General features: G+C 38.8%; 1 protein-coding gene across 2 annotated transcripts in view; it reads left to right on the forward strand.

The window, feature by feature from the left end:
• Positions 1-24,365, forward strand: part of ESF1 (ESF1, nucleolar pre-rRNA processing protein, homolog (S. cerevisiae)) — a 69,940-nt gene extending 45,575 nt beyond the window's left edge. For both annotated transcript variants that reach the window (XM_011995207.1, XM_011995208.1), the window contains exons 10-14: positions 5,637-5,758; positions 10,988-11,075; positions 19,662-19,738; positions 21,195-21,341; positions 23,521-24,365. In XM_011995207.1, the coding sequence (XP_011850597.1) occupies positions 5,637-5,758; positions 10,988-11,075; positions 19,662-19,738; positions 21,195-21,341; positions 23,521-23,814 (728 nt within the window). In that variant the 3' untranslated portion in view covers positions 23,815-24,365. The remainder of the gene's footprint in view (positions 1-5,636; positions 5,759-10,987; positions 11,076-19,661; positions 19,739-21,194; positions 21,342-23,520) is intronic.
• The last annotated feature ends 2,915 nt before the right edge of the window (positions 24,366-27,280 follow it).

Genomic DNA, 27,280 nt, shown 5'->3' on the forward strand with positions numbered 1-27,280 from the left:
TTTAAAACTGTGGCATCTCCAATCTGTATTTTTTTCCTCTGGCATCTGCCTTGCCGAAAGTTCTCTTGATGCCTCCTCCCCAGGGGATAGGTTCTGACCCAGACCTGAACCAGTTCTGAGCAAATATGAAATCCTCCAGTAATGTCAGCCACCCTGCCTACCTCCAATTTTTATTGATTGATTGTTTTGAGACAGGGTCTTGTTCTGTTCTCCAGGCTGGAGTGCTGTGGCACGACCATAGCTCACTGCAGCCTCACGCTCCTGGGCTCAAGCAATCCTCCTGCCTCAACCTCCCAAGCGGCTAGGACTACAGGCATGCGCCATCATGCCCAGGTAATTTTTACTTTTGTGTAGAGATGAGGGTCTCATTATGTTGCCCAGGTTTGTCTCAAACTCCTGGTCTCAAGCCTCCCAAAGTGCTGAGATGACAAGTATCAGCCATCACACCCAGCTCACCTCCACCTTCTTAGTGGCTGGTCACCTTTGCTATATGAGAGTATATAAAAAATAACAGTCACACTTGTCTAAGAGTGAAAGTAATTCTTGGGCTTAGAATTCTCTGGTACTCAAGGTATTCAAAGATAGGATGGTTAACTGTTTAGTAGGCAATTGACAGAATGTGTTCAAGTTCAGTTAGTTATTTGGGCTGAATAATCTTCATGGTCCCTTCCAAGGTGACATTCTAAAGCCTTTCTATTTAGTCTAATGGCCAGCCCCACTGAATGAACTATCACTGCCATTTGTTCCTGTTTTATTCCTGAGATGGCCATGAAGATTTTAACGTAGTCCTTGCAACATGGGTCTGTACCTTCCCCTGAAATTATTCTTTCAAGTAAACCATCAGGACCTTCAAAGGGCCATTTAAAGTACTCATTAGGCCAGGCAGGGTGATGCATGCCTGTAATTGCAACACCTTGGGAGGCTGAGGCAGGAGGATCACTTGAGCTCAGGAGTTTGAGACCAGCCTGGGCAACATAGGGAGATCTTATCTCTACAAAAGAAAAAATAAAAAACATTAGCCAGGTGTGGTGGTGTGCATCTGTGGTCCCAGCTACTTGGGAGGCTGAGGCAGGAGGATCACTTGAGCCCAGGAGGTTGAGGCTGCAGTGATCCATGATCACACCACTACATTTCAGCCTGGGTGACAGTGCAAGACCCTGTCTCCAAAAAAAAAAAAAAAAAAAGGTTTAGGAGAGAGGGATTTACAGAAGTTCATACAAGAAATTGTGAGATCCTGAACCAAGTTCAAAACACTTCAGATCTTCACATTTCTTATTTGAAAGATTGATTACTTGGTTTATCCAATATGCTTTAAGGATATCCTATGCACATAGTCACCCTACTTTACCAGGGAGGAAAAAATGGCCCTGGCAAAGATCCCGTTAACTTTTCTGGACCAAATATCCTGTGACCCCTGTTATGAGAGTGAATGTGTCGTTCCTTCTCCCCAAACCATTGGAGTGGAGAGTTTGAAGGAGTGCCTTTGATGACACTGTTCCTCAGGGCATGGCCAGTGGTTTACCTCTAAGAAGCCTTATACTCGGCCAAACGTGGTGGCTCCTGCTTGTAATCCCAGCACTTTGGGAGGCCGAGGTGGGTGGATCACCTGAGGTCAGGAGTTCAAGACCAGCCTGGCCAACATGGTGAACCCCATCTCTTCTAAAAATACAAAAAGAAATTAGCCAGGTGTGGTGGTGTGCACCTATAATCCCAACTACTAGGGAGGCTGAGACAGGAAAATCACTTGAACCTGGAAGGTGGAGGTTACAGTGAGCCAAGGTTGTGCCATTGCACTCCAGCCTGGGTGACAGAGCAAGACTATGTCTCAAAAAAAAGCCTTATAATCAAAGTGGATTCCAAATTTGGAGTTTTGGTGGCAGTGGTGATGGCTGGTTAGATTTCAAAAGCTACTTTTGGAATTGAGTGTTACACAGTCAGACTTAAATAAAGAGCGCTAGTTTCAGCCTATATCAGAAATGTTTAAATGTACATTTTGTTTTTATGACCAAAACCAATTATAGTACCTAGTGGAGTTATTTTAAGATATTCATCTCCTGCCCTTTGAAGACTTTTCAGATATTTTAAATGAATAAGGTAGGAGGAATTTATACTGTTATTTTTGTGGGTTTTGCAAGGATATTTAATATTTTTATATGTATGCAAACTGCCAGAATAATTCTCAATGGATTGTGCTTAAATCGTTATTGTCATAATTGAGTCATCTATGTTTGTGGTTGACTTTGAGAGAGATTTTTGCCCCTTTCTTGTAGAACTATTGATGTTATTTTTAATTCAGAAGTGCTTGGATATGCACTTAAAATTTTTTGACAAATTTGTGCAAAACTAAAAACAGTTATAATGAAGTTGTTTTTCAGTCACATAGTGACTGCTCTCAGAGGCTAAAACTGTCTCTGAAGAATGTTCTTGTACTTATGCCAAGAGGCTTCTGGGATGGGCATATTTTTAAGAACTTAGAACATAAACAACTGTGATCTGTGGTAAGAGATTTAAATGACCTCATGATGACAGCAAGAACAAAGCATTTTTTAAGTTATCATGGTGGTGTGTGCATTTATTTCCATGTGTTTCTTATGCTACTATTTGGGTGTATTAAGTGAGAGCCAGGCAAAAAAATTACAGACGGTATTAAACTGAAGATACTGTTTCTTTATTGTTGTAAACAAAGTACCAGAAAAACATTATTTCCTAAGAATAAACATTTCATGAATTATTTTAGAGCTATAGGTCCTTTTCTTTTTTTGTTTTTAACCACATGAACCACTTGGGGATGAAGGCCATTATTTCGATCCTAAAGTTTTGATTCATTTTCTGTTGGAGAGAATAGATTCCAAACATGAAAGATCAAACAGTTGGCTTGAAATAAGAGTCCCTCCTTTAAGACAGATCAATTAAGTGTTTATTAAGTATTTACTATGTGTGTGGCACTATGCTAAATATTATGGAATACTAAAGAAGGTGACTTTAAGCTGCTTTTGGTCTAGTTAGAAGAAAGGACTGCTCAGATGAAACTTATAAATTAAGAAGACATTATGTAATCAAGCACCAAATAAGATACCATCACTTATGTGGTTCAAATATTGACATAGCCCCTTTTTTTAGAAATGATTTTTAATCATTGTCTAGAACAGTGATTCTTAACTAGAGGTAATTTTGTCCCCCAAGAGGATATTTGGCAATGTCTGGAGACATTTTTGATTGTTAACACCTGGGGCTACTAGGATCTAGTGGATAACCAGAGATATTGCTAAATAACTTCCAATGTACAGGATAGCCCGTCACAACAAAGAATTATCTGGTCCAAAATAATGCTGAAATTGAGAAAATTTCTGATGTAGAACCTACAAATGTCAATGCTGGTAGTCTTCAAAGTTATGGTAATGGACTTTCATCTTCCCCCAGGCTAGACCTGTTCAGCTCCTATAAATGTTCTTTACCTTAAGCTCTTGGATCATTACACAGAGATGATCTTTGGATATCATAAACCTCCTGAACTTTGCATGCAAGTTTTTCCAGTACAGTGCTAGAGAGAGAGTCCATAACTTTTATCAAAATCTCATGCTATCCATGCCTCCAAAAAAGGTTGAGACACATCAACCCAGTCCTCTAGTCACCTGAGAGACAACAACACAGAACCCTCCTTAGCATCATGGTGATTTAGAAGAAGAGCTTGGATCAAAATCAGAAAATAACTTTTTTGGTGAAAAAATTTCTGTATTTAGTATTTTGAAGTAATAAAATCTTAATGCATGAGGAAATTATAGTAGGATACTTTCAAAGATTATTAAACATATGTAATGATATATTACTGTACATTTAAAATTTGAGACTGAACTGATTGTGTGCTCACCTACAGGTAGAATACATAAATTATTTTGTTATTCGAAATCAACTTGTTTTATCAGAATTTGCTGCTTTCTCTCAAATGAAGATCCCAGTTTACTTTTCTTAGATGCTGTTTATCTGTTGAATCAGAGATCTAAACATGGTTTTATATTACACATTTCTCCTGAAAACTATTTACTAAAGTGAATTATGTTTTTCTCATAAGAAACATTTTTAAATTGAGAATTACGTTCGATTTTGCATCCTGTAAGTTAGAGATCCTAACAGCAGTATGTCATAAAAACAAATCTATGTTACCTTGGGTGTGTAGGTTAACATTAATACTTTTCTAAGCTATAGAAATTTGGAGATTAGTGTTGGGTTAAAAACCAAGGAAGGTCTTAGAGATCTATTTCAGCTGTTTGAAACTCTTTGAAGCTCAAGGCCCAGAAGCACTACTTTTAGTTGTTTTATATGTTTTTACTTCTACCAAATGTTTTGAGGGGAAAAAATCAGTGCACGTGGGAGGAAAGGGTTGCATACTTCTGATCTAAACCATTCATTTTGCAGATAAGGAACCAGAGGCCCAGAGTTTTAGATTTTATTATTGGGCTATATATTTCTTCATTCTGTAAGTCAAACTAGCATTTTAGATGTATCTGATAATAGTTGAGAGGATGACCAGGAATTCAAAATTTAGCTGTGCAGCTTCCTACCTCCATGTTCTTAGGCAAATTGCTACATATTTTCAGTCTCTATATACTCATCAGCAAAAGAGAATTATATTTAGTATAGTTGCTACTTTCTTAGAATTTAGAATGTGTCTGAGAAGATGATCCAGATTGATCACATCTCATTTTTTTTAATGAATTTTGTGTCATCTAAATATTTGAAGATCCACCCAAGTATGTCCTCTAAACACTACTACAAAATAAAAAACATCTTTATTATCAAAGGGGACAGCACAGTATTTACATTTCCTTTACTTTGGCAATAATGAGGGTCTTTGTAAACTGATAGATCAGCCTTAGGGCTTTTTCTCCCACCTTCTTACCCCCTCTCATTATTGCATAAGATACCTAGAACTGTGAATCGGGAACAGCAGATTATAGGAAGAAAGACTTTTTGAGATGAAATATAAGAGCAAGTAGCAGCATTGAAAGAACTAAACCATATGAAATAGAATGTGAACTTGGTGATCCTTTTGATCTTTTCTATGTGGCCTCACAAGAGTGCTTGAGAAAAGATTGAGAATCCTTTGCTCATGCGATAGTTCAACAGGGATTCCTTACTAAACAATTTTTGTTCAAAACCAGTAGTTTGCAGAGAACACAGGCTTTCACTTGGATGGCAGAAGCACGTGGGGTAATTAAAGACAAGAGAAGCCACTTGTCTTTTGCTACAAAAATTAATTAGCATCCTGAGAAGAATTAGTTCAGAAGTTTTCTTAGCATCTCAAAACAAAAAAGTTTAGAGAAATGAAGCCTGAGCCTAAATACAGTGTTTTTCTTTAGTGGCTTGACCATGTATCAAGTTGCTAGGTTTGTTTGGTGGTTTGTTTTGATTTTGTTTGGTTAGGTTTATTGTTGTTTGTTATTAGGAAATAACTTTTGTACAAGTTGGTCCTATGTCACTGTATGATATTGGGCTATTACAGATATTTACCGTTGCATGTTATCTTTGTTACTCTACTAAATATGCGTAAATTATATTTTTCTTTATAAATTATATGTCTAAGTGATTGCCAGACAATAAGACATTTTAAGCTAAACTATTTGGATTTTTTCCCTCAGGTCTTAAAGAAAGTGCAGAAGAGATGGTCAAGAACAAATTGGAAGGAAAAGATAAACTGACCCCTTGGGAACAATTTTTAGAGAAAAAGAAAGAGAAAAAAAGGCTGAAAAGGAAACAGAAGGTATCAGCGATAATTATGACCAAATGTTTGTTGAATACCAACCATGTATCAGATGGTACCAGGTGCTTGGGATCCATTATCTCAAAATGTAACCACTCACTGAAGTAGGCCTTGTCATCATCCCAATTTTAAGAAAGAGGAAAGTGAGAATGCAGTAAGTTAAGTATTTTCAGCATGGCCACCTAATGGCATGCAAAGCCTGGTCACAGTCCAGAGCCACTTCAACTGCTGCATTCTGACATTTTACATTTACATGCCACCTACATAAAACACATAGTTCAGTTAATATCTAGATACAAGCAGTATGATTCTGTTCGGTGTTTCTGAGCAAAAGAGGTACATACAGACTTTTTTTCCTTGAGGATATGTGCACATAGAGGTTTTTAACATGAGTGAAATTATGCCATACTTTCCATCTCTCAACCTGCATTTTCGCCTTGCAATATTATCTTATGGCTCATCCATCACCTTATTGTCATTAAATTCCTTTATCAAGAGTATTTCCTGGGCGGGTGCAGTGGCTCATGCTTGTAATCCCTACACTTTGGGAAGCCAAGTCAGGTGGATCACCTAAGGTCAGGAGTTCGAGACCAGCATGGCCAATATGGCAAAACCCCGTCTCTACTAAAAATACAAAAATTAGCTGGGCATGGTATCACGCATCTGTAATCCCAGCTACTTGGGAGGCTGAAGCAGGCGAATCACTTGAACCCCAGGAGGTGGAGGTTACAGTGAGCCAAGATTGTGCCACTGCTCCCCACCCTGGGCGACAGGGCAAGACTCTGTCTCAAAAAAAAAAAAAAAGAGTATTTCCTCTGTGTTAACATGGTGTCTGTGGACAATATGATTTGACTCACGTTGTTCAGGGAATAACATCTTTTCCAGAGTTTTCCAGAGTTCTCAGTAATAGCACAGATCACTTAGGTTTTTGCCACTAAAAATGCTCTTGTCACTGAAATGCAGCATTCTGGCGGTGGTGTGCCTTAGAGCATTATCACTGATAATGACAAAATTTTGCAACTTGGGGAATCTTAAAATTATTAATTCTAGTCCAACCCTGTTTTACAATTGAAAAAAAAATTAGCTGATTAATCTGAGGTTACGCAGCATACCAGTGGCCAAGCTGAGACCAGAATCCACAATTACTCAGACCAGTGTTCTTTCTTCTGTTCTCTACTATACTGTTTCTATACTGTGTCTTCTTATAATGTTTTCGGTACAGCTTTGACTTTTAGTGCTGTAAAAGTAGAGAGATGCAAAGCTGAGTGATGCAGTGGAGTAATTTTTATACTTCTATTGTAGTCAGTGTTTGTGGAAATGGATAGTAAAATGGAGAAATTGGGTGTTTTGGGAAAAATTCTTTCAGACTGTGTTTTTATTCTGCTCTCACATTACAGCTGTCAACACAGAAGAAGACTTCTGTGACCAAATGGGTAGGGAGATTTCTCCACACACTAATCAATGGACACCAAGTGGGTGTCCTCCAATTCCAACACTACCTGGAGATAGTTTCAGATCCCATAGGTTGGAGGCTCAGTCCCCAAGACTGTGTCCACCCTTTCAGCCACCAGTCCGACGTCTGAACATCCAGAATTTCTGACTGGCTTTAAGTTGGGGTTCCCATGACCCCCTCTTTAGGTTCAGTTAACTTGCTGGAGTGGCCACAGACCTCAGGGAAACACACCCATTTGCTGGTTTATCATAAAGGATATTACAAAGGATACAGAGGAAATAGGGTAAGGTATGGGGAAGGGGTGTGGAGCTTCCATGCCTCTGTGGGCACTCCACCCTCCAGGAACCTCCATGTGTCCGGCTACCCAGAAGCTCTGTGAACTCGTTTCTCTTGGTTTTTTATGGAAGCTTCGTGATGCCAGCATTCCTTTTCCACAGAGTACAGGGCAGGACTCTGTCTGGGGAAGGTCTTAAGACACACAGTCAGAAAGATGAGGGAAGAGTACAGTCCTGCCCTTAAGACCAAACACAAAGGACTATAGCAAGGACTAAGGAACTTACGAGCCAGAACCCATGTATGAAAACAATATACATGTAACACCACATGGGGTAAGAGCCCTGCTCCCATTGATGTGCTCACTAACTCTCTTCTTCCCTAGAACTCCTTTTCAAACTCAGTAGGCTGCAAAATATCTTTTAAATGAAATAACTCCACAAATGTTAAGCTATCTGTTTACTGGAAATGTCTCAAGTGGGCCCTTATGGGGTCAATAAAGTAGTCACTCTGAGAATTGTAGCAGCTATTCTGTTTGATTTTCATTGACAGGGAGCTTCGAGCTTATGCTTTTACTTTTTCCGTTCATTTGGGCTGAGTCTGGACTCGTTTGTCAGCAGCATTCAAAATATGTTGTTGAATGTCCAGGGTGTTCTATACCCTACAATACTCAGTACTGGACTTGACTCCAACAGATCCTTTCCGACTCCGCGGGTTCTTTGTATATAGAAGAGTTTCAAGAATTTTCTTCAAGTTAAAAATATTTTTGCCCCTTTGTTCCTCAGTGGTTTCAATTTTGATACTGAAAAATTATGACTGAAGAAATGAATACATGTTATATGCCATGTTATCTAGTATTTTGATCTAGCGGTTGTTTAGATCTATAAAGCAGTTAAAGAAATGTGTGAGTAGATACGTAGCAAATATTCTTCATTGAAAGTATGGTACCGCTGAATCCATATAATAGTTTGGTAAAAAAAAAAAAAAAAATTCTTAGAAGCACTTGTTCTGGCTGGGCGCGGTGGCTCATGCCTGTAAACCCGGCAGTTTGGGAGGCTAAGATGGGCTGATCACGAGGTCAGGAGATCGAGACCATCCTGGCTAACACAGTGAAACCCTGTCTCTACTAAAAATACAAAAAAATTAGCGGGGCATGGTGGCGGGTGCCTGTGGTCCCAGCTACTCAGGAGGCTGAGGCAGGAGAATTGCTTGAACCCGGGAGGCGGACGTTGCAGTGAGCCGAGATCGCACCATTGCACTCCAGCCTGGGCGACATGAGTGAAACTCTGTCTCAAAAAAAAATCCCGGCAGTTTGGGAGGCTAAGATGGGCTGATCACGAGGTCAGGAGATCGAGACCATCCTGGCTAACACAGTGAAACCCTGTCTCTACTAAAAATACATAGCCAGGCGAGGTGGCGGGTGCCTGTGGTCCCAGCTACTCAGGAGGCTGAGGCAGGAGAATGGCGTGAACCCAGGAAGTGGAGCTTGCAGTGAGCCGAGATTGTGCCACTGCACTCCAGCCTGGGCAACAGAGCAAGACTCCATCTCAAAAAAAAAAAAAAGAAGCACTTGTTCTTGGCTGGGCGTGGTGGCTCACACCTGTAATCCCGGCACTTTGGGAGACTGAGGCAGGTGGATCACCTAAGGTCAGGAGTTCAAGACCAGCCTGCCCAACATGGTGAAACCCGTCTCTACTAAAAATACAAAAAATTAGCCGGGTGTGGTGGCAGACGCCTGTAATCCCAGCTACATGGGAGGCTGAGGCAGGAGAATCACTTGAACCTGGGAGTCAGAGGTTGCAGTGATCTGAGATCACGCCACTACACTCCAGCCTGGGCGACATGAGTGAAACTCTGTCTCAAAAAAAAAAAAAAACCAGAAGCACTTGTTCTTAAAAGGACATTAATGTCAAAATAAATACTCTTTAGGGATTGAGTGGTTCTTTTTGCATGGAGGATGTTTAGCAATAATGGCATTCTAAATATTTTTGTTTAAATGGCTAGAGATGTTTTAGATTCCTAGAGATAAATTCAGTCTGGTTAGCCTGATCTTAGTTCACATATGTTCTATTTATTTTATAGATTTGATTGCTGTATTTAAATTTGCTAATTTAGTAAAGAGTCTATTCAAATTAGATTAGGAAAAATTTAACCAGCAAACTTACTTAAAAATAGCCTGACAGTTTTTTAGGGGTAGCTTATAGATAAAACAAGATAATTGTTAAAGTTGGGAGATGAGAACAGAGGGTTCATTACATTGTCCTAAACAACTTTTATGTCTGTTTTAAATTTTCATAATAAAAATTATTTTCTTTAATTAACCAACAAATAAATTGTCGTAACTAGTAATTTAAGAGATAATTCACAATGCACTATTTCGAGTTATTCAGTGACTGTCATTTTTCAGTTTTATGAGAGAAAAGGCCACCTCTCATCACTGATCACCCATCTAATAGTATTCTTCTTCAGATCTTCTCCTTCAAATGTCTGCATCACTTTCTCTCTCCTAACCCTTCCTATCTTGATTTATTTTTATTTATGTATTTGTCTATTTATGTCTTTATGTGTCTGATTTCCTTTAATAGATGGTAAAATTTTTGAGGGCAGAAACCATGTATCTGATAACTTCCATTTCTCCCAAAAGGCTTACATGGTTTCCTGCATTTATTGAGTATTCTATATTTTTTTGTTTGTTTGTTCGTTTGTTTTGAGACGGAGTCTCGCCCTGTTGCGAGGCTGGAGCATGGTTGCACCATCTTGGGTCACTGCAACCTCTGCCTCCTGGGTTCAAGCGATTCTCCTGCCTCGCCTGCCAAGTAGCTGGGATTAGAGGTGCCCGCCACCATGCCTGGCTAACTTTTGTATTTTCAGTAGAGACAGGGTTCTGCCTTGTTGTCCAGGCTGGTCTCGAACTCCTGACCTCAAGTGATCTGCTCACCTCAGCTTCTCAAAGTGCTGGGATTACAGATGTGAGCCACTGCGTCCAGCCTCTGTAATTATTTGTTGAACAAACAGAATAATTTAGGTGGGAGTTGTTTATAAACTGGTCCATTTAAAAACTGGTTTACTTTATTATTATTATTTTTTTTTTTTTTTTTTTTTTTTGAGACGGAGTCTGGCTCTGTTGCTTAGGCTAGAGTGCAGTGGCACGATCTTGACTCACCACAACCTCCGCCTCCTGGGTTCAAGTGATTCTCCTGCCTCAGCCTCCCCAGTAGCTGGGACTACAAGTATGCACCACCATGCCTGGCTAATTTTTTTGTAGTTTTAGTAGAGATGGGGTTTCACTGTGTTGGCCAGGCTGGTCTCGAACTCCTTACCTCATGTTCCACCCGCTTTGGCCTCCCGAAGTGCTGAGATTACAGGCATGAGCCACCACGCTTGGCCACTGGTTTACTTTTAGATTGAACTACTTGGTTTAAAAAGAAATGCATAGTTTTTCTTGGTATACATTTATTACAATTATAATAATGAAATTTTGTATTTTTATATTCAACTTTAAGGCTCTTGCTGAAGAGGCCAGTGAGGAGGAACTTCCCTCTGATGTTGATTTGAATGACCCATACTTTGCTGAAGAAGTTAAAAAAATAGGTAAGCCAGCTCATATCTGTAGTTTTCAATTAGAATCTAAAGAAAAAGATGAGGTGCATGGAAGCAATGTAAACTAATCATTCTTTTAAAATTGCTGGTATTTGTGCAATTTAGTGACTTATAAGCAAGTCTGTCCTGTGGCATACAGTCATTGATCTGATTGGGAAGGGCCAGCTCGTCCCTTCTACATACAAGGAGTAATTTTAATATAGGAGGCTTTTGATAATGTGGGTAATAATTTACTAGGGATTCCTTTCCGGGAAATAGCCTTATTGCCAGTCAGATCAACTCTATAAAAGAATGAGAGGAAATAGAAAGAGGAATAATTATTTTCTTGTGTGCTTTCTCTGATTTTTAATAGCATATCCATTCTGGGTCCCTCTCAGCAAAGTCTATCAAGAATTAAAAGTATGAAACGAATTTGTTTATATGTGCATGTTGATATGTGTATAATTTTTAAATTTATGCATATATTTAAATTTCATATAAAAGCTTTTTCTGCTGAAATATACAAAAGCATCTATGTTTCATTTTATCCCTTTTGTACTCATTATGCTTAATTATAGTTAAAAAGCCAGCTTTCCTTACTCTTTTTCCTTGAATCCCTAAATTATCTGGTATCTGATTTCCTATATCCAGGGAGCCTTGTTTGCACCTCATATGCACTACTCATTCTTTCTTTCCTCCATTATGTGGAGGAAATGTGTGTGTGTAAATGTGTTTGGTAAGGTTCAGGTCATACTTGGTAAGTCAGTACAGAAATCACTGTAAGCACTTACCATTTGTTTTCATGCATTTTGCCTTCCCCTGATCATTATACCACACACAAGAACCCCAAAAGGCTTGCTCCTGGAGCAACTCCAAGCTGGCATTGTAAAGAGAAGGATTTTATGAAATTTCCCTGTTTCTTTTACCCTTGTGACTAGTGGGCCAGAATAGTTCTCCACAGGAAAGTCAGAATTGCTCAAAATTATTTCCTGATTGTTACAGCTTTTTAGTACTGACATTTTATTGATGAGAAGGAGATTAAGATAAATAAAGTCTATTATAGAATATGAGATTCTTGGGAATTGGACAGAGAAGTGGAAACTTAGCATATTCTGCTTTTTATCATACCTGAGTGGTCATTTCTAGAAGATGATGGATTTTAGCCTTATCCTCTGGTTTCAGGAAACCAGCTTTATAATGGAGAAATGCTAAGCATTATAGTTTCCTTGTTCTGTATCCAAAATGTTTCTTTTGGCATGTGAAGTCTGGTCAAATTGCAGAACTCAGAATAGAATTCAAAGAGTAAGTTAAATGATTTGATGGCTTGGGGTAGCCAGTTTCTTGGAATCAACTCATTTACATTGAGAGTAAACTTTCTCTAAAGTTATTATCAGAAGTTCCAAAGAAAAAAGGTATAGATAAAATTTGCTTGCTTTTAATTTACTTTTGATTTCAGAATGTTCCCAGAGGGTAATTGTTTCTATTTGGGCTTTTCTGTTTTTTTGTGTGTGTTTTGTAGTAGGTTTTGTTTTGTTTGGAAAAAGAAAAACAGCAAGGCCAGAATTTTTTACATAAAATTTAGGACAAAAAGCTAGTGTCTTGCCATGTTTGTTTATTCATTCTATAATAACTGTTTTGATTGCCTACCAAGTGCCAGTCTCTCTGCTAGGCTAGAGATACAGTAGTAATAATACAAACAGGATTGCATCCCTCATGGAGTCTGGTTTGAAGGAAGATGTGTTAGACAGATAAATAGTATGAGGGTATGGTAAATGTTTTAAAGGAAAGAAATAGAAGATATAACTGGGTAGAAGTAGGAGATATGAAAGTTTACATTGGGTAGGCAAAGAAGGCTTCTCTGAGATGATGACATTAGAGCTGAGACCTGTGGAATGAGGAGTCAGGCATGAAGAGCTGGGAGAAGAGCATTGCAAATGAGGGGAGAGTGGTTAGAAAGACTCCAAGGTGAGAAACAGTGCACTGTGTGGTGTTAAGAATTGAAAGACATCAGTGTGGCTGAAGCGTTGTCGGAGAGGGAATTGGTGTGAGGACAGGCTGGAGACTCAGTGGAAACTACCCCTGTAGGGCTTTGTTGTCCTGACAACAAATTGAGATTTTACTTTACTGATAGTGGAAAGCCCGAACAGTCTTTAAGCAAAGATGAGACATGATCTGGTATAGATTAACATATTACTCTGGTGCCTGTAAAGAGAACAGTTTGAGGACTGGTGAGAGCTGGAAGTCCAGACTTTTGCCGAGCTCTAGACAAAAGATGATGGTTGTTTAGCTGGCATGCCGCTCGTGGAATTGGACGGAGAACAGAACTCTAGATATATTTTGAAAGTATACGTGCTAAATCAGGAAGAAATTTAGCATAACTCCTGTTTTTGGTTTGAGTCTGTGGAAGAATGTTCTTCCATTTACTGAGTTAGGAAGAAATGTGGGAACAATAAGTTCTAAGTGGGAAGAAAAGTAAATAGGTCCATTTGTGGCATAATCACTTTGAGATGTCAATTAGATATACAAATGGAGGTGTTTGGTTGATATTGAGATATAAGTCTGAGAGATGAGCAGAGAAATCAGAGTACAAATATACACTTAAGGATCAGGAGCATATAAATAGTACTTCAAACCATGGCAGTGGGAGTAGAGAGCAGTGATAAGAGAAGAGGATGCAGGATGGGCCCTGAGGTCAGGTGAAGTCTGCATGAGGCACTGTTAATCTGACATACTAGAAGAAGTGCTACTTGAAAGGATGGGAAAAGCTTAAGAAGCCGAGAAGGAGCGGTTGGGAAGCAGGAAGAACAGTATTAATGTAGTGGCTCACAGACACTTGGTGAGGCGATAGAGGTTTCAGTAGATTAGTGTGGGTTAAAGTTTGAGGTGAAAGGTGAGCATTCTTTTTTCAGAAGTTGCACTGTGAAGGGGAGCAAAGACATGGAGCCATACCTGAATGTACGTAAGGAGAAAGTATTTTTTTAAAGATATGAACTTTTAGGGCATGTTTTCTTTCCCTTGGGATTGCTCCAACAGAAAAGAAGTTACTAAGATACAGAAAATGGGGCAAATAAAAGTAAATACAAATGCAGGTAAATTTGTATATTTGGTGTCAGGAAGATGAGGGATTTACCTGATTGGTTTATGGATTTATACTGTTTGTTCATTCACTTGCAGAAGCACAGATAATCCGCATGAGCAGATAAGGTAGGGACCTAGAAACAGATCGCTGGAGGGGCAGGGTGCGGGAGGTTACTGCCTAAGGCAGTTGATTAAATGAATTGTCAAATTTAAGGAGACTTTTCGGTCTGGATAGCCGAAAATGGAGAGAGATGGGGCGTATAAATCTGAAGGCCAGGCCAGATACAAAACCATAGAACATGCGGCAAGAGCAGCGGTATGGGAGGCCTAGGCAGAGAAAGAGAGAACTAGCTGAGCCACAAAAGCAGCATATCCCTTTTGAATCATGCTGGACATGGCTTTTCAAAGGCACATTACAAAGCTGTGTGCCCCCATTCGTGTATGTGGTTATTCAGTCAACAATTATTGAGTGTCAGAATCACCCGGTCCTCCCATATGACTTTCAGCATGTTACAAAATATTTAAATAAATGAGATTGATACAGTTTTCCCATACTTTACATTTTAATCTGACTACCTGTGGTACAACTGGACTTTTTAAATATGTGTTAGATATATATCATGTATATGCTCGAATAGATGGATTTAATGAGTTTTTACTCAATTCTGAACCTTTTCCTCCCCAGCAAAAACTAAATTTTTGCTTAACAGTATCCAGAAGATATAAAGAAGAATATACTGAATGTTAACATTTTGTACTCACGATCCAGGCAGATGGTTTTAAGGATAGGTGGAAGCATGCTTATAACCTTAGGGAAATGGATTCCCACAGGGAGTCAGAGAGAAATTGGAAGTTTTTTGTGTGCCCTTCAGATATAAGGATCTATAGTAGGTACTTTTAAAGAGAGTTGGACTTTGGTTTAAAATTTACCAGTTTGTAATTTTTATTTATTTTATTTTTTAAATTTTTATTTATTTATTTATTTATTTATTTATTTATTTATTTATTTATTTATTTGAGACAGAGTCTCACTGTGTTGCCCAGGCTAGAGTGCGGTGGCGTGATCTCTGCTCACCAAAACCTCTGCCTCCTGGGTTCAAGCGATTCTTCTGCCTCAGCCTCCCGAGTAGCTGGGACTACAGGCGTGTGTCACTGTGCTTGGCTAATTTCTGTATTTTTAGTGGAGACAGGGTTTCACCATGTTAGCCAAGCTGGTCTTGAACTTCTGACCTCAGGTGATCCGCACGCCTCGACCTCCCAAAAGTGCTGAGATTACAGGCATGAGCCACCGTGCCCAACCAGTTTGTAATTTTTTAAATGTAGAAATAAAGTAACTCAGATGACCTACATTGGTATATTAATTCATTGCTACAGTATTTACTTCATTATTAGTTTGTCAAAATAGTTTTGGATTTTAGTACCTCGGAAGTGAAATATAGTCATTATCTAAGGATATAGACCTTGCTTTTCTTTTCAAAAATACTTAAGATATAATGAATTTCACACACTAGTGTTTGAGTATATAGTTCAAGTTCTGTAGTTAAACAGGACAAAAACATTGTAAACCAGATGACTTGGGTACATTTATAGCATTTTTGCTCTAGGCAATCCCATAGAGCTAAACTTATGTGCCTTCAAAATTTGGAGGAAATGAGTTCACTGATGCCAGACCCGGTGTTTGGCTCAGATTAGGTGCCAGGGTGAATGTTAGAGATCTTTTATAATTTTTTCTTCTATCTTTTATAATTTTTTCTTTGATTTCCTTCTAAATTGCAAACTTGGTGTCAAATAAGAGTTTTTAAATATACATCTAGGATGAGTACATTAATGAGATGAAAATGAAATGAAATATTAGAAAAATCTGCTAGTTTTCCAGTGGTAGTTGGTAGAATCTGAGTCCTAGTGGACTTCCTTTATTTTTTGTAATTCTACAAGTAACATTGTAAAGCAGTGTCAGAATATATATGCATACAAAATATTATTAACCCTAGAGGGAGATTGTCCTTAACAGACTGCATCTGATTATGGGCAGGTGATGCAGAAACTTGCTACAAAAGAGTAAATCACTAGGGTGCTTACCACTCTTCATCTGGTCGGTACTGAGACCACATCCATCTGCCCTCCAGTGAACTTTCTTAGCTTCTCTCTCACATGAATTGCTCAACTAAATCCTCTGGAAGAAGTTTATTATGGGAACAATTCTCTGACATTATAAGTAACGGGAAATGAAATGTCCTTTACAGATGAATTTTTTTTTTACACGCTATCTTTTTCCATGGATGTATTCTGTTACATTTTTTGCCTAAAAGGATTCTAGCCTCAGTAAGGATTGGTTAGATTTATTTAACTGTAAAACTGTATTCTCTGACTTGGAGTCTTTGTTAGTATTGACTTAATAGAATCAATCCATATGTATTTTTTGCAGCAGTCTCAGAAGATGTAGTTTTTTTGTTGTTTCTGTTTTTGTTTTTTTGACAACGTTTTGCTCTGTCACCCAGGGTGGAGTGCACAGTGGTACTATTATGGCTCACTGCAGCCTCGAACTCTCCTGGATTCAAGTGATCCTCTTGCCTCAGCCTCCCAAGTAGCTGGGACTACAGGCACACACCACCATGCCTGGCTACTACAGGCACACACCACCATGCCTGGCTAATTTAAAAAAGAAAAAAAAATTATGGAGCCCGAGTCTTGCTTTGCTACCCAGGCTGGTCTCAAACTCCTGGCTTCAAGCAATCTTCCTTGCTTCAGCCTTCCAAAGTGCTGGGATTATAGGTGTGAGCCACCATACCCAGCTAGAGATGTGGTTCTTTACTTGACAAAAGATTCACTGAAAAATAAAGATAATATTTTGGAACGCAAACTTTCATTTCCCTAGTACTGTTCATCTAACTTAAGTCTGAAAATTTTCCAGGGAGGAAAAAAATGTTTTTTCAAAAAATAAAGATGTGACCTCTTAATATTTGATCTTATTAACAGTGCAGAAATGATCTGTATGCCTTATGTATCTTTTGACTAAACAATTCAGTCTAACATCTTAGTAAATTCTTTGTTAGCAAAGAAATTTTCATCATGCTAAAACTGGATATCATGTTTAGCCCTATCTTGGGGATTTTTTTTTTCTCCCTTATTACAGTCCTCCTTTGAAGTTTATTTTTAAGACTCTTCACCAGGTTGTTATAAAATCTGAAATAGTTTATTGTGGGCTCTTTGAAATTATTTTCCACAGCTGTATGTGAAGATCTTTGTCTGCTTTAAGTATTAATTATATACAGTCTAATTTTCTCCCTGCTACAGAATAATATTTTGCATATGTCATTTGTCCATTCATTTCAAAAGGAGCTCTTGGCTTGAGAGCATAGGAGCAGTGGTAAACTTAGGGAATGGGGGTTCATATCCTAAGCAAGTGGAACCTTGATGATATTTATATGCGTAAGGACATACACATACATTAAGACAGAGAAAGATTATACTCTTAAGGTTAATATATTATTCCCTGAAAAAAATTTCAGATAGGACCAGTGATGAGGAACATTTTCTCTAGGGAGAAGGGCTGCATACAATAAATATTTCTTCTTAGAAGTGCAAAACAAATGGCTTGGTAGCACCGATAGGTGAGCCTGGCAGCACTTCTATGCTGACATGTTCTCTTGGCTGGGCATGTCTACTGGACAGGTGTGCAAGAGTATTAGCAGGGACTTAATACACACAGAGGAGTTTCTAAAGCCTCTTTTGACTTTAGGTTTTGCTTATCCTGTTATCCCATTAGCTGCAATTCTTCAACCATCTTGACCATTCCCTTCTCCTGCCACACCCTTCTTCAGGTGTTCTCACATATCACCTCCTCACTTCATCCAGGTCATTATTTGTGTGTCACCTTCTTGAAGAGGCCTTCCTTAACTACCCTAACAAAACCAGCTCCCCATTCAGTCTCAAACCCTTTTGTCCTGCTTTGCCTCTGTCTTTCCCAACTTGAAGGTATACTGCATGAGAGATTTTAACCTATTGTTCACGGCTTGTATCACCAGCACCTGGAGCTGTGCTCGCAACATGATAAGTGCTCAGTTAACAATTGTGAGATAGGTGAAATAATTTCCTTCTGTTTATTAACCATTTGTTTTTGTCTGTGAATTCTCTTTGCTCTGTGTTAATATTTTCATTTACGTGAAATCTCTGTAAGTGAAAGATAGGATATCTTTCAATAGATATAATAGAAGCAACCATTTCTTTTTTTTTTTTATTTGAGACAGAGTCTCGCTCTGTTGCCCAGGCTGGAGTCGGGTAGCACGATCTCTGCTGACTGCAACCTCCGCCGCCCAGATTCAAGCAATTCTCCTGCCTCAGCCTTCTTAGTAGCTGAGACTGTAGGCGCTGGCCACCACGCCCGGCTAATTTTTTTGTATTATTAGTAGAGACAGAATTTCACCATGTTGGCCATGCTGGTCTCAAACTCCTGACCTCAGGTGATCTGCCTGCCTCAGCCTTCCAAAGTGCTGGGATTACAGGAGTGAGTCACTGCGCCCGGCCATTTCTTGTTTTTAATTATGAAAATTTATACATTGAGAAAAATTGAGAGAACAATACAGTGAACAGCCCCTGTGTTTCGCAGTTGTTAACATTTTGCCATTTTGTTTTTGTATGCATATACTTTTATGGCGTATCATAAAAATATATTTATACAAGATATTACTATATAATAGTCGTATTTAGTAGTAGTCTTTTTAGTTCAACTAGAAGATACCATATACACTTCCCCTTCCCATAACATTTGCCTTTCGAGAACCCAGGCTAGTGATCTTTTGGAATGTCTTATATTCTAGATTTATCTGTTCCTTGCCACTCAGTCCCCTGTAGTTTCCATAAACTGGAAGTTAGACGAGTGGTTCCATTAGACTCATGTTGAACAGTTTTGGCAAGCATACTTCATAGGCAATGCTATATCTTTCATATTATGTCACATCTAGGGGCATAAGAAGTCATACTGTTCCAAAGGTCACTTGCTGAGGGTGGCACAGTGCCCAGCGGGGGATTTTCGTAGGCTCTCTAGGTGGTCAAACTCAAAAGGCTTGAGTGGGTCACACTTGGCCGTCATAGGTAGTCAGGCCAGGAAACACAGCAGGGCAGTGTTGGGTGTTTCTCTTCATCGCGTCTTCACGGCAGTTCACTCAGCGGTATAGCTTGGGTACCAGGAAAGGAGGCACAGTGTGCAGTAGTCACCCTGGGCTAGAAGTCTCATGTTCCACATAGGAACTGTATTACTTTGGATGTGTATTACAAAGAAATACACTACTTTGAAAGAAATTCTTCCTTTATAACATGCAGTCACTCCATGCAGAAGCATTGTATTTATTCCATTCATATACCCACAGTCTTCTTTCAGTAACATGTTTTTTCTCCCTTTAGTTTCGACACATTTATTGTTAAGATTATTCCTAGATATCTTGTGTTTTTGTTCCTAGTATAAACAGAATGTTGCTGATAGTCCTGTAATTTTTCCCCTCTTATGTTGGTTTATTGTGCTAGGTATAAAGAAAAAATCGGTAAAATCTGCAAAAGATGGCACATCTCCAGAAGAAGAAACTGAAGTAGAAAGACAAAAGGTAAAAGGCGGTTATTGTTACATGCTCGGGGGATAATTCATAGGCGCAATTTAAATGAAGTTGTACATGTCGCTAATTTTCAAAAACAACTTATTTTAGCAGTGACATTTATAACTAAATTGTGAGAGACTTAATTAAATATTTTAGCAGCATAGTTTCTAAATACAGTGTTTTTTTAATCAAACATAATTTCTCCAACTCGTACAAAGTTAAAATTTACCTCAAACTCAAGGGTATTTATTTTCCTTTATAAATTAAGAGGAAATTATCTCACTTTTAAAAACGTTTACTATACCTGAGACAGAAAATACCCTTAAAACCTCAAAGTAATATTGCCATAAGTTTTAATTCAAACTGAGTCTGTCCTGTAATAGAGTTTGTGGTTATGGTTTGCCAAATGCAAATTTCTGATTTTTGTATTGTGAATACATATATTGAACGTACAAAATTACATTCTTTCTTGGAAATGCAGTGAACCTATGCTTCAGTGACCCGCTATGTCCAGAGTTACATGTAATTTTGGCACAGAGTCATATGTGCTTTTGCTGAGGCAGGAATTGAAGGCAGCAGTGCTCCTAGGGCTGATGTTCACATGTCACTGCCAGAAGTGTGCCTGACTGGCCACCTAAACTCTGCATCTTACTGTGTCTTCTATTCTCTATTCATTGCATGTACAGCAGTACTCATAAAGTTATCTAAACAGCAACAAAGAAAATCAATTTTTGTGGAAAATGTCTCTGAAAAGCCAGCTACAAGTGCCAGTGATGAAAGGAAATTAAGGTAGTCTAAAGTGGTAACATAGGAAGATCCACAAAGGTTGAGACCATACTCTGTATTTTTACTAGTGTATATGGTTATTTACTTGATTTTTGAGGGTTCCTGTTTAATCCCATGGTTGGTAGAAAATACCCATTTCGTGTAAAAAGACATTTACTAGATTTCAGAAGCAGATACTAAGATCCTACCTTCATAGAACTGTATCAGTGTTGAAATAGTAAAGGCCAAAAAAAGCAAACAGCAACAAAAAAAAAACCTACTTGTTATAAAGTTACACATTTAGAAAGTATGATTTGCATCACAAAATAACCTTTGCTAGATTTAGTGTCATTGCACAAGAAGAACAAAGTGAAAATGAGAACTTTTTATTTGAGGGTACTTGGGGACTCTTGTTCCTGCAGCATACTAATGAGTCACACTAAGTGAAATGGGGCCTGGTTTTTAACTACAAGGTTTTATCTCTCCTGTCAGTAATGTTGCTTCCAGAGATTCTGCCTTACTGCTATATAAAGATCTCTTTGTTTTGGTAATCCACAGTCAGTTTACAGATGACAGGTGGTACCCCAGAGTTTTAGTGATTGAGCCTTCCGTTCTAGAAGGGATATCTTGTGCCCTATACTCCTTTTAGGGGGTAAAAAAAGCACTGTTGTACATTTGAACTTTTTTTTGCTCTTCACAGGCTGAAATGGCTTTGCTTATGATGGATGAGGATGAGGACAGTAAGAAACACTTCAATTACAACAAGATTGTGGAGCACCAGAATCTGAGCAAAAAGAAGAAGAAGCAGCTCATGAAAAAGAAGGAATTAATAGAGGATGACTTTGAGGTAACCATGGACACCAGGCAGTAGTCTCTTAAAGCTGGAATTGAATCTAAAGTCAGCTCTGCAGATAGAAATTGAGCATAGTCAAAGTTACCCTTGAAAATGTCTTAGGGGCCAGGTGCAATGTCTCAACGCCTATAATGCCAACACTTTTGGAGGCTGAGGCATGAGGATCACTTGAGTCCAGGAGTTCGAGACTAGCCTGGGCAACATAGTGGGCCCCTGATCTCTATGAAAAATTTTAAAAATTAGCTGGCCAGGCATGGTGGCTCACTCCTGTAATCCCAGCACTTTGGGAGGCCAAGGTGGGCGGATCACAAGGTCAGGAGATCAAGACCATCCTGGCTAAAACGGTAAAACCCTGTCTCTACTAAAAATACAAAAAATTAGCCAGGCATGGTGGCGGGCACCTGTAGACCCAGCTACTTGGGAGGCTGAGGCAGGAGAATGGCGTGAACCCAGGAGGCGGAGCTTGTAGTGAGCAGAGATTGCGCCACTGCACTCCAGCCCAGGCGACAGAGCGAGACTCTGTCTCAAAAAAAATAATAAATAAATTAGCCAGGTATAGTGATGCACACCTATAGTCAGTCCCAGCTACTAAGAAGGCTGAGGTGGGAGGATTGCTTGAGCCCAGGAGGTCGAGCCTGCAGTGAGCCATGATCGTGCCACTGCACTCCAGCCTGGGCGACAGAACAAGACCCTGTCTCCAAAAAAAAGAAAATATCTTCGGAAAGACTGATGGTAGAGCCAAAGCTACTGTCTTTTAGACCAGCACAGCCAGTTCATCCCAGGATAGATGAAATCATTGTTTCTTTGGTTGAGCACCAGGTGCAATAGTTGACTTGTATTTTGGTAGCCATGTTGTACCAAAAATGTGTAGTTTTTAATGTTAGAATCACATGTAGTGAACCTCAGACCAGCAAAGGTATGCTTTAATAACAGGTTCATGTCATAACGGGTCCCACTCTCACTGTATGCAGTGGCCAGCGCAGTAAGCCATGTTTTCTCCGTTGCTGTGTTTTTTGTTTCCATTACTCCTGCCTCTTTTTGTTGAGTACATATTCCTAATGGCTGCAGAGTCCCCTAAGCATGAGTTTGAGCCCTCTACCGAAAATCTACAAATAGCTATTAGAAACTGCTTAATGACTTCCAACCATTAATGTGGAAGAACTGGCCCTGAATAAGATGGGGGAAATTTGGGAAATTTTGAATTTGTTCAAACAATGGAGGGTAGAATACAGATGGCTTCTAAGTCCTTACAGAAGGATTTGGGGGCTACTCTGTAGCTTCTGTTATTCGAGTCAGTTTCACATGTGCTCCCATTCCAGTGAGGTTTTTATTGAGTTAGTTTCCTTATGAAAAGCAAAGAATGATTTGTAGTCATTCTGTCTTCATATATTAATAATCATACATATAAATATTTTTGTGGGTTTTTTCCTTGTTCTGGGTATTGAGTCTCTTGTCGTCATGATAACTAAGTAGAGCTACAATCCATCTCCAAGTGGACTTGTGTTTCCTGTGTTTCCCTTTCTTGCTGGTTACCCATCTGCCTGGCAACCCTCAAAGGCTGGCTGGAGTTAAGGGTATACTCTTAAACGTGGAACCACAAATTTTTATAGAAGGAAGATAAATTTGGGGATTGTGTCTGACCAGACCTTGATCTTGGATGGATTCTTTGCCATAGTGGTCTTTAAATCTTTTGATCTATGGATCACCTTCAATAGTTCCTTATTTTTGGCACCAAGATTAAAATTTTTAAAAATGTACTAAGAGTTTAGGGCCTCCAGCAAATGTTCTGCTTGGCTTATTTATGCTGGTGAGAAATTGATTTTGTGCTGTAAGCATGGGAAAGCCCTGCCTCACAAACCACTCCTCCAGTTATTTTGTCTAAGTGATCATTGTAGTTACCAGCCATCATATATATATATATGGCCCGCTGTAATTCCCTTTGAAATACATTGTCCTTGCATGATAAGAACAGGGTGCCCCACAAGTTGTGGTCCACAGGTAGGCCATAAAGATCTATGGAAAAACAGTTTGCTAATGAATCAGTACAAACGCTCAGGTTTGTGTTTTATATAATCAACTCACCAACTTTCTAAATTTGGCCCCATTTCTGGCCTTTTGCTTTAGTAATTTTGTTTAATTAATTTATTAATTATTTATTTTTTTGGATTTGCAGGTAAATGTTAGCGATGCACGGTTTCAGGCAATGTACACTTCCCACTTGTTCAATTTGGACCCCTCAGATCCCAATTTCAAGAAAACGAAAGCTATGGAAAAAATCCTTGAGGAGAAAGCCCGGCAAAGAGAACAGAAAGAACAAGAACTTACACAGGCAATAAAGAAAAAAGAGAGTGAGATTGAAAAAGAATCACAAAGGAAGTCCATTGATCCTGCTTTGTCAATGTTGATTAAATCTATAAAAACCAAAACAGAACAGTTTCAAGCAAGAAAAAAGCAAAAAGTCAAATAACTGGATGTTACTTATTTTTGAATTGAATACATCTTTTCCTAAAATGTACAGAAATAGTAGGAGGAATATTTATTGGGAACAAAGCTATCTTTCAAGAATATGAATAAAATCTTTTTCTGAACATGATAAAATTTTTCTCCATAAATAATTATACTTAATTGTGGATGACTGACAAATTTGTATTGTATATTCCTACAGATTAGTCATAATTAAATTACCTGAATTATAGGGTTTATAAAATTTTTATATTTTATGATGTTCAATTCTAACTAGTGGAAAGTTACTCTAGCTTTTTAAAAGGCTGTTTACAATTCTCTGTAAAAATAGAGCAATATCTACTCTTAAGTTTATGTAAACATTAGGGATAATTTGAAAAAACATATTTAATACATTAATTTCTCTGGAAGCAGGAGGCATGTTTAAATAACTATTAAAATAATTTATTTTTCTAGCCATAAAGGATGGAAGTCAAGAACTTTTTGTTTAGTCATGTTAAGTATAGTCTGTTTATGAAATTAACTTGTAAATAAAAGTGTAAAATATTTTCATTATTTTGTATTGCACTGATTTATTCCATTTTATGCCTCTCAAAGTACTCTCTGGAAAAAATATCTGAAAACTGATTTTAACTTTTAAGAGGACAACTCCATTTAAAGGCAGTTCTAGAGTTGCATTGCCCATAATTGCATTTGAAATATTCATGAGCTCTCCAGTGGTTTTTTCTTTTGGTAGCAACAGAAAATTCTTCTGTCTGTCCTTCAGATTTTTGGAATACTTCAGAAGGGTGGATATGCTGCTGTAACCCTTAAGGATATCTTAATTCTTCTTAAAACACATCTAGGGCCTTAACACTCTTGGATCTCATCTGGTCTAAATATTATAAACAACTGACCACCTGTGACAGTCAGATTAGATATGCTGTATAAATAAATGTAAATAAAACCAACATTGTAACTTGGAGCAAATTATAAATATGGTAACTTCTGAAAGACAACAGGAATTTGACAAGGTTTGTGGTTAATAGTAAACTTGACATTTGGGGTATTAAAAATCAAAGCTACTGACTAGGCAAGGTGGCTCACACCTGTAATCCCAGCGCTTCGGGAGGCTGAGGCAGGAGAATTGCTTGAGGCCAGGAGTTTGAGACCAACCTGGGCAATATAATAAGACTATAGGCTGGGCATAGTAGCCTATGCCTGTAATCCCCTTTGGGAGGCCAAGGCAGGCACGTCACTTGAGGTCAGGGGTTCAAGACCAGCCTGGCCAACATGGTGAGACCCCGTCTCTACTGAAAGTACAAAAAATTAGCCAGGCATGGTAGCCCATGCCTGTAGTCCCAGGTACTCAGGAGGCTGAAGCAGGAGGATCGCTTGAACTTGGGAGGCAGAGGTTGCAGTGAGGTGAAATTGCGCCTCTGCACTCCCGCCTGGGCTGTTCCAGGCTCAAAATACATGGACCCTGTCTCAAAATACATGTGTGCGCGTATAAAAAGGCAAGTGTGGTGGTGCATACTTGTGGTCCTTGCTACTCAGGAGGCTGAGATGGGAAGATCATTTGAGCCAAGGATTTGAGTTTACAGTAAGCTGTGATTGCACCACTGCATTCCAGCCTAGGTGACAGAGCAAGCAAGACCCTGTCTCTATTTAAAAACAAAAAGTCACCAATGTAGCGTATATTTTAAAGACTAAAATTATGGAAAACTCAGAGTGATATCAAAATAATAAGGGAGTATAAATAGTCTCTATAAAGGGAAGAAAAAAGGGACATTTAAATTATTTATTATAACAGAAAAATGCACAGTATCCAAACGGAACTGATTTTAACATAAAGCACTGACATTGTTGGATTATTCAGCCAAATAAAACATGATTTCTTTAGATACATCTGTGAACTCCCCACATTATCACTGAAAAGTCGTAAATCTTAATATGTTTATGAGTATGGTCTATAAAATTTATGTTTCATATTTCATTCTCTGCAGGGGAAAAGTTTTGTTCTCTTTAAACTGTTTAATTATAATGTAGTAATGGCACAAAAATCAAAATCAGAGTCTGATTTTAAGGTTTCTGTGAACCTGAGCCATTGGGTTTGGTTTTTCTGGTTTTGAGCCCGTAAGTCACTGCATTTAATTGTAAAATCTCATTTTACTAGTCAAGCACATAATTATAACAAAAAAATTGTTATTAAATTGTTATGACTTAAATTACATAAGTCATACAAAGCCCTGGCTCCTTTTCTCAAAGAGTTGATATTTTTTAGGTAGGAAAAAAAATGAGAACAGCATTATCAGGTGTTAAATATTCTACACTAATAACTTTAGGGTTCTCAAATTATTGCCGGTAGTGAAATTTAGGATTAAAAAGTGGCCACCGTCATAATTCAGCAAATAAGTGAGGGTAGTTTTGATGGGTCTTAAGGTCACATTTAGACATTTAGTTGGAGTTTTTATTGCCGTTGAGACCATGGAGAGTAGGTCAACCCTGTAGCGTCCAGAAAAAGTCGTAACTTAATACTGGTGAAGCTCTGATTTGCTTCACCAGCAGCAAATCTTGGAGATCAGTTTAATACACAATATTGTCACTACATATTCTCTGAGAGAGGTACACTAGAGACACGAGCAGGAGAGTGGAAACTGCACTCGTTCCATGTTCGTTACCGAGCAGGCCAATATACTAGATAGGTAACATCTTTGCCTTTTCTGTTTTAGAATCACTTGGTATGTCAAAAACCCCTAGTGGCCAGGCTGCACCTCATACCTATTCAATCTTATATATACCAGTAGTATCCAGATTTTTTTTTTTTTTTTTTTTTGCGACAGAGTTTTACTCTGTTGCCCAGGCTGGAATGCAGTGGTGCAGTCTCGACTCACTGCAACCTCCGCCTCCCAGGTTCGAGGAATTCTGCCTTAGTCTCCTGCCCAGTAGCTGGGATTATAGGCAAGCGCCACCATACCCAGCTAATTTTCATATTTTTAGTGGAGACAGGGTTTCACCATGTTGGCCAGGCTGGTCTCAAACTCCTGACCTCAAGTGATCCACCCACCTTGGCCTCCCAAAGTGCTGGAATTACAGGCGTGAACCACTGCACCCGGCCCAGATGTCATTATTTTTTAAAGCTACCTGGATAATTCCAGTGTTCAGCAAAGATGGAGAACCACTTTTTTACTTTGCTTAGAGGCAAAGAAGGCAGGCCCAAAAAATTTACTTTTGGGTCCACCAGATTGGAGACAAATTAACTTAATATCAGCTATATCTGTTAGCTCTTACTGCTTAACAAACCACCCAAAATCTAGTGACCTAAAATGGCATTTATTCCTTCTTATGAATCTATAGTTTGGCTGGGCAGTTAAGATCCAGCTCAGCTGGGGCTTGATGACTCTGCATGAGGACTCCGATGGTTCTAGGGTGGCTAGAGGATCTCTCATCTAGTAGGCTAGTCCAGGCCTTACATGTGACAGAGGGTTCCC

Source organism: Mandrillus leucophaeus, unplaced genomic scaffold, assembly GCF_000951045.1.
Source record: "Mandrillus leucophaeus isolate KB7577 unplaced genomic scaffold, Mleu.le_1.0 Scaffold476, whole genome shotgun sequence".
Taxonomy (NCBI): Eukaryota; Metazoa; Chordata; class Mammalia; order Primates; family Cercopithecidae; genus Mandrillus; species Mandrillus leucophaeus.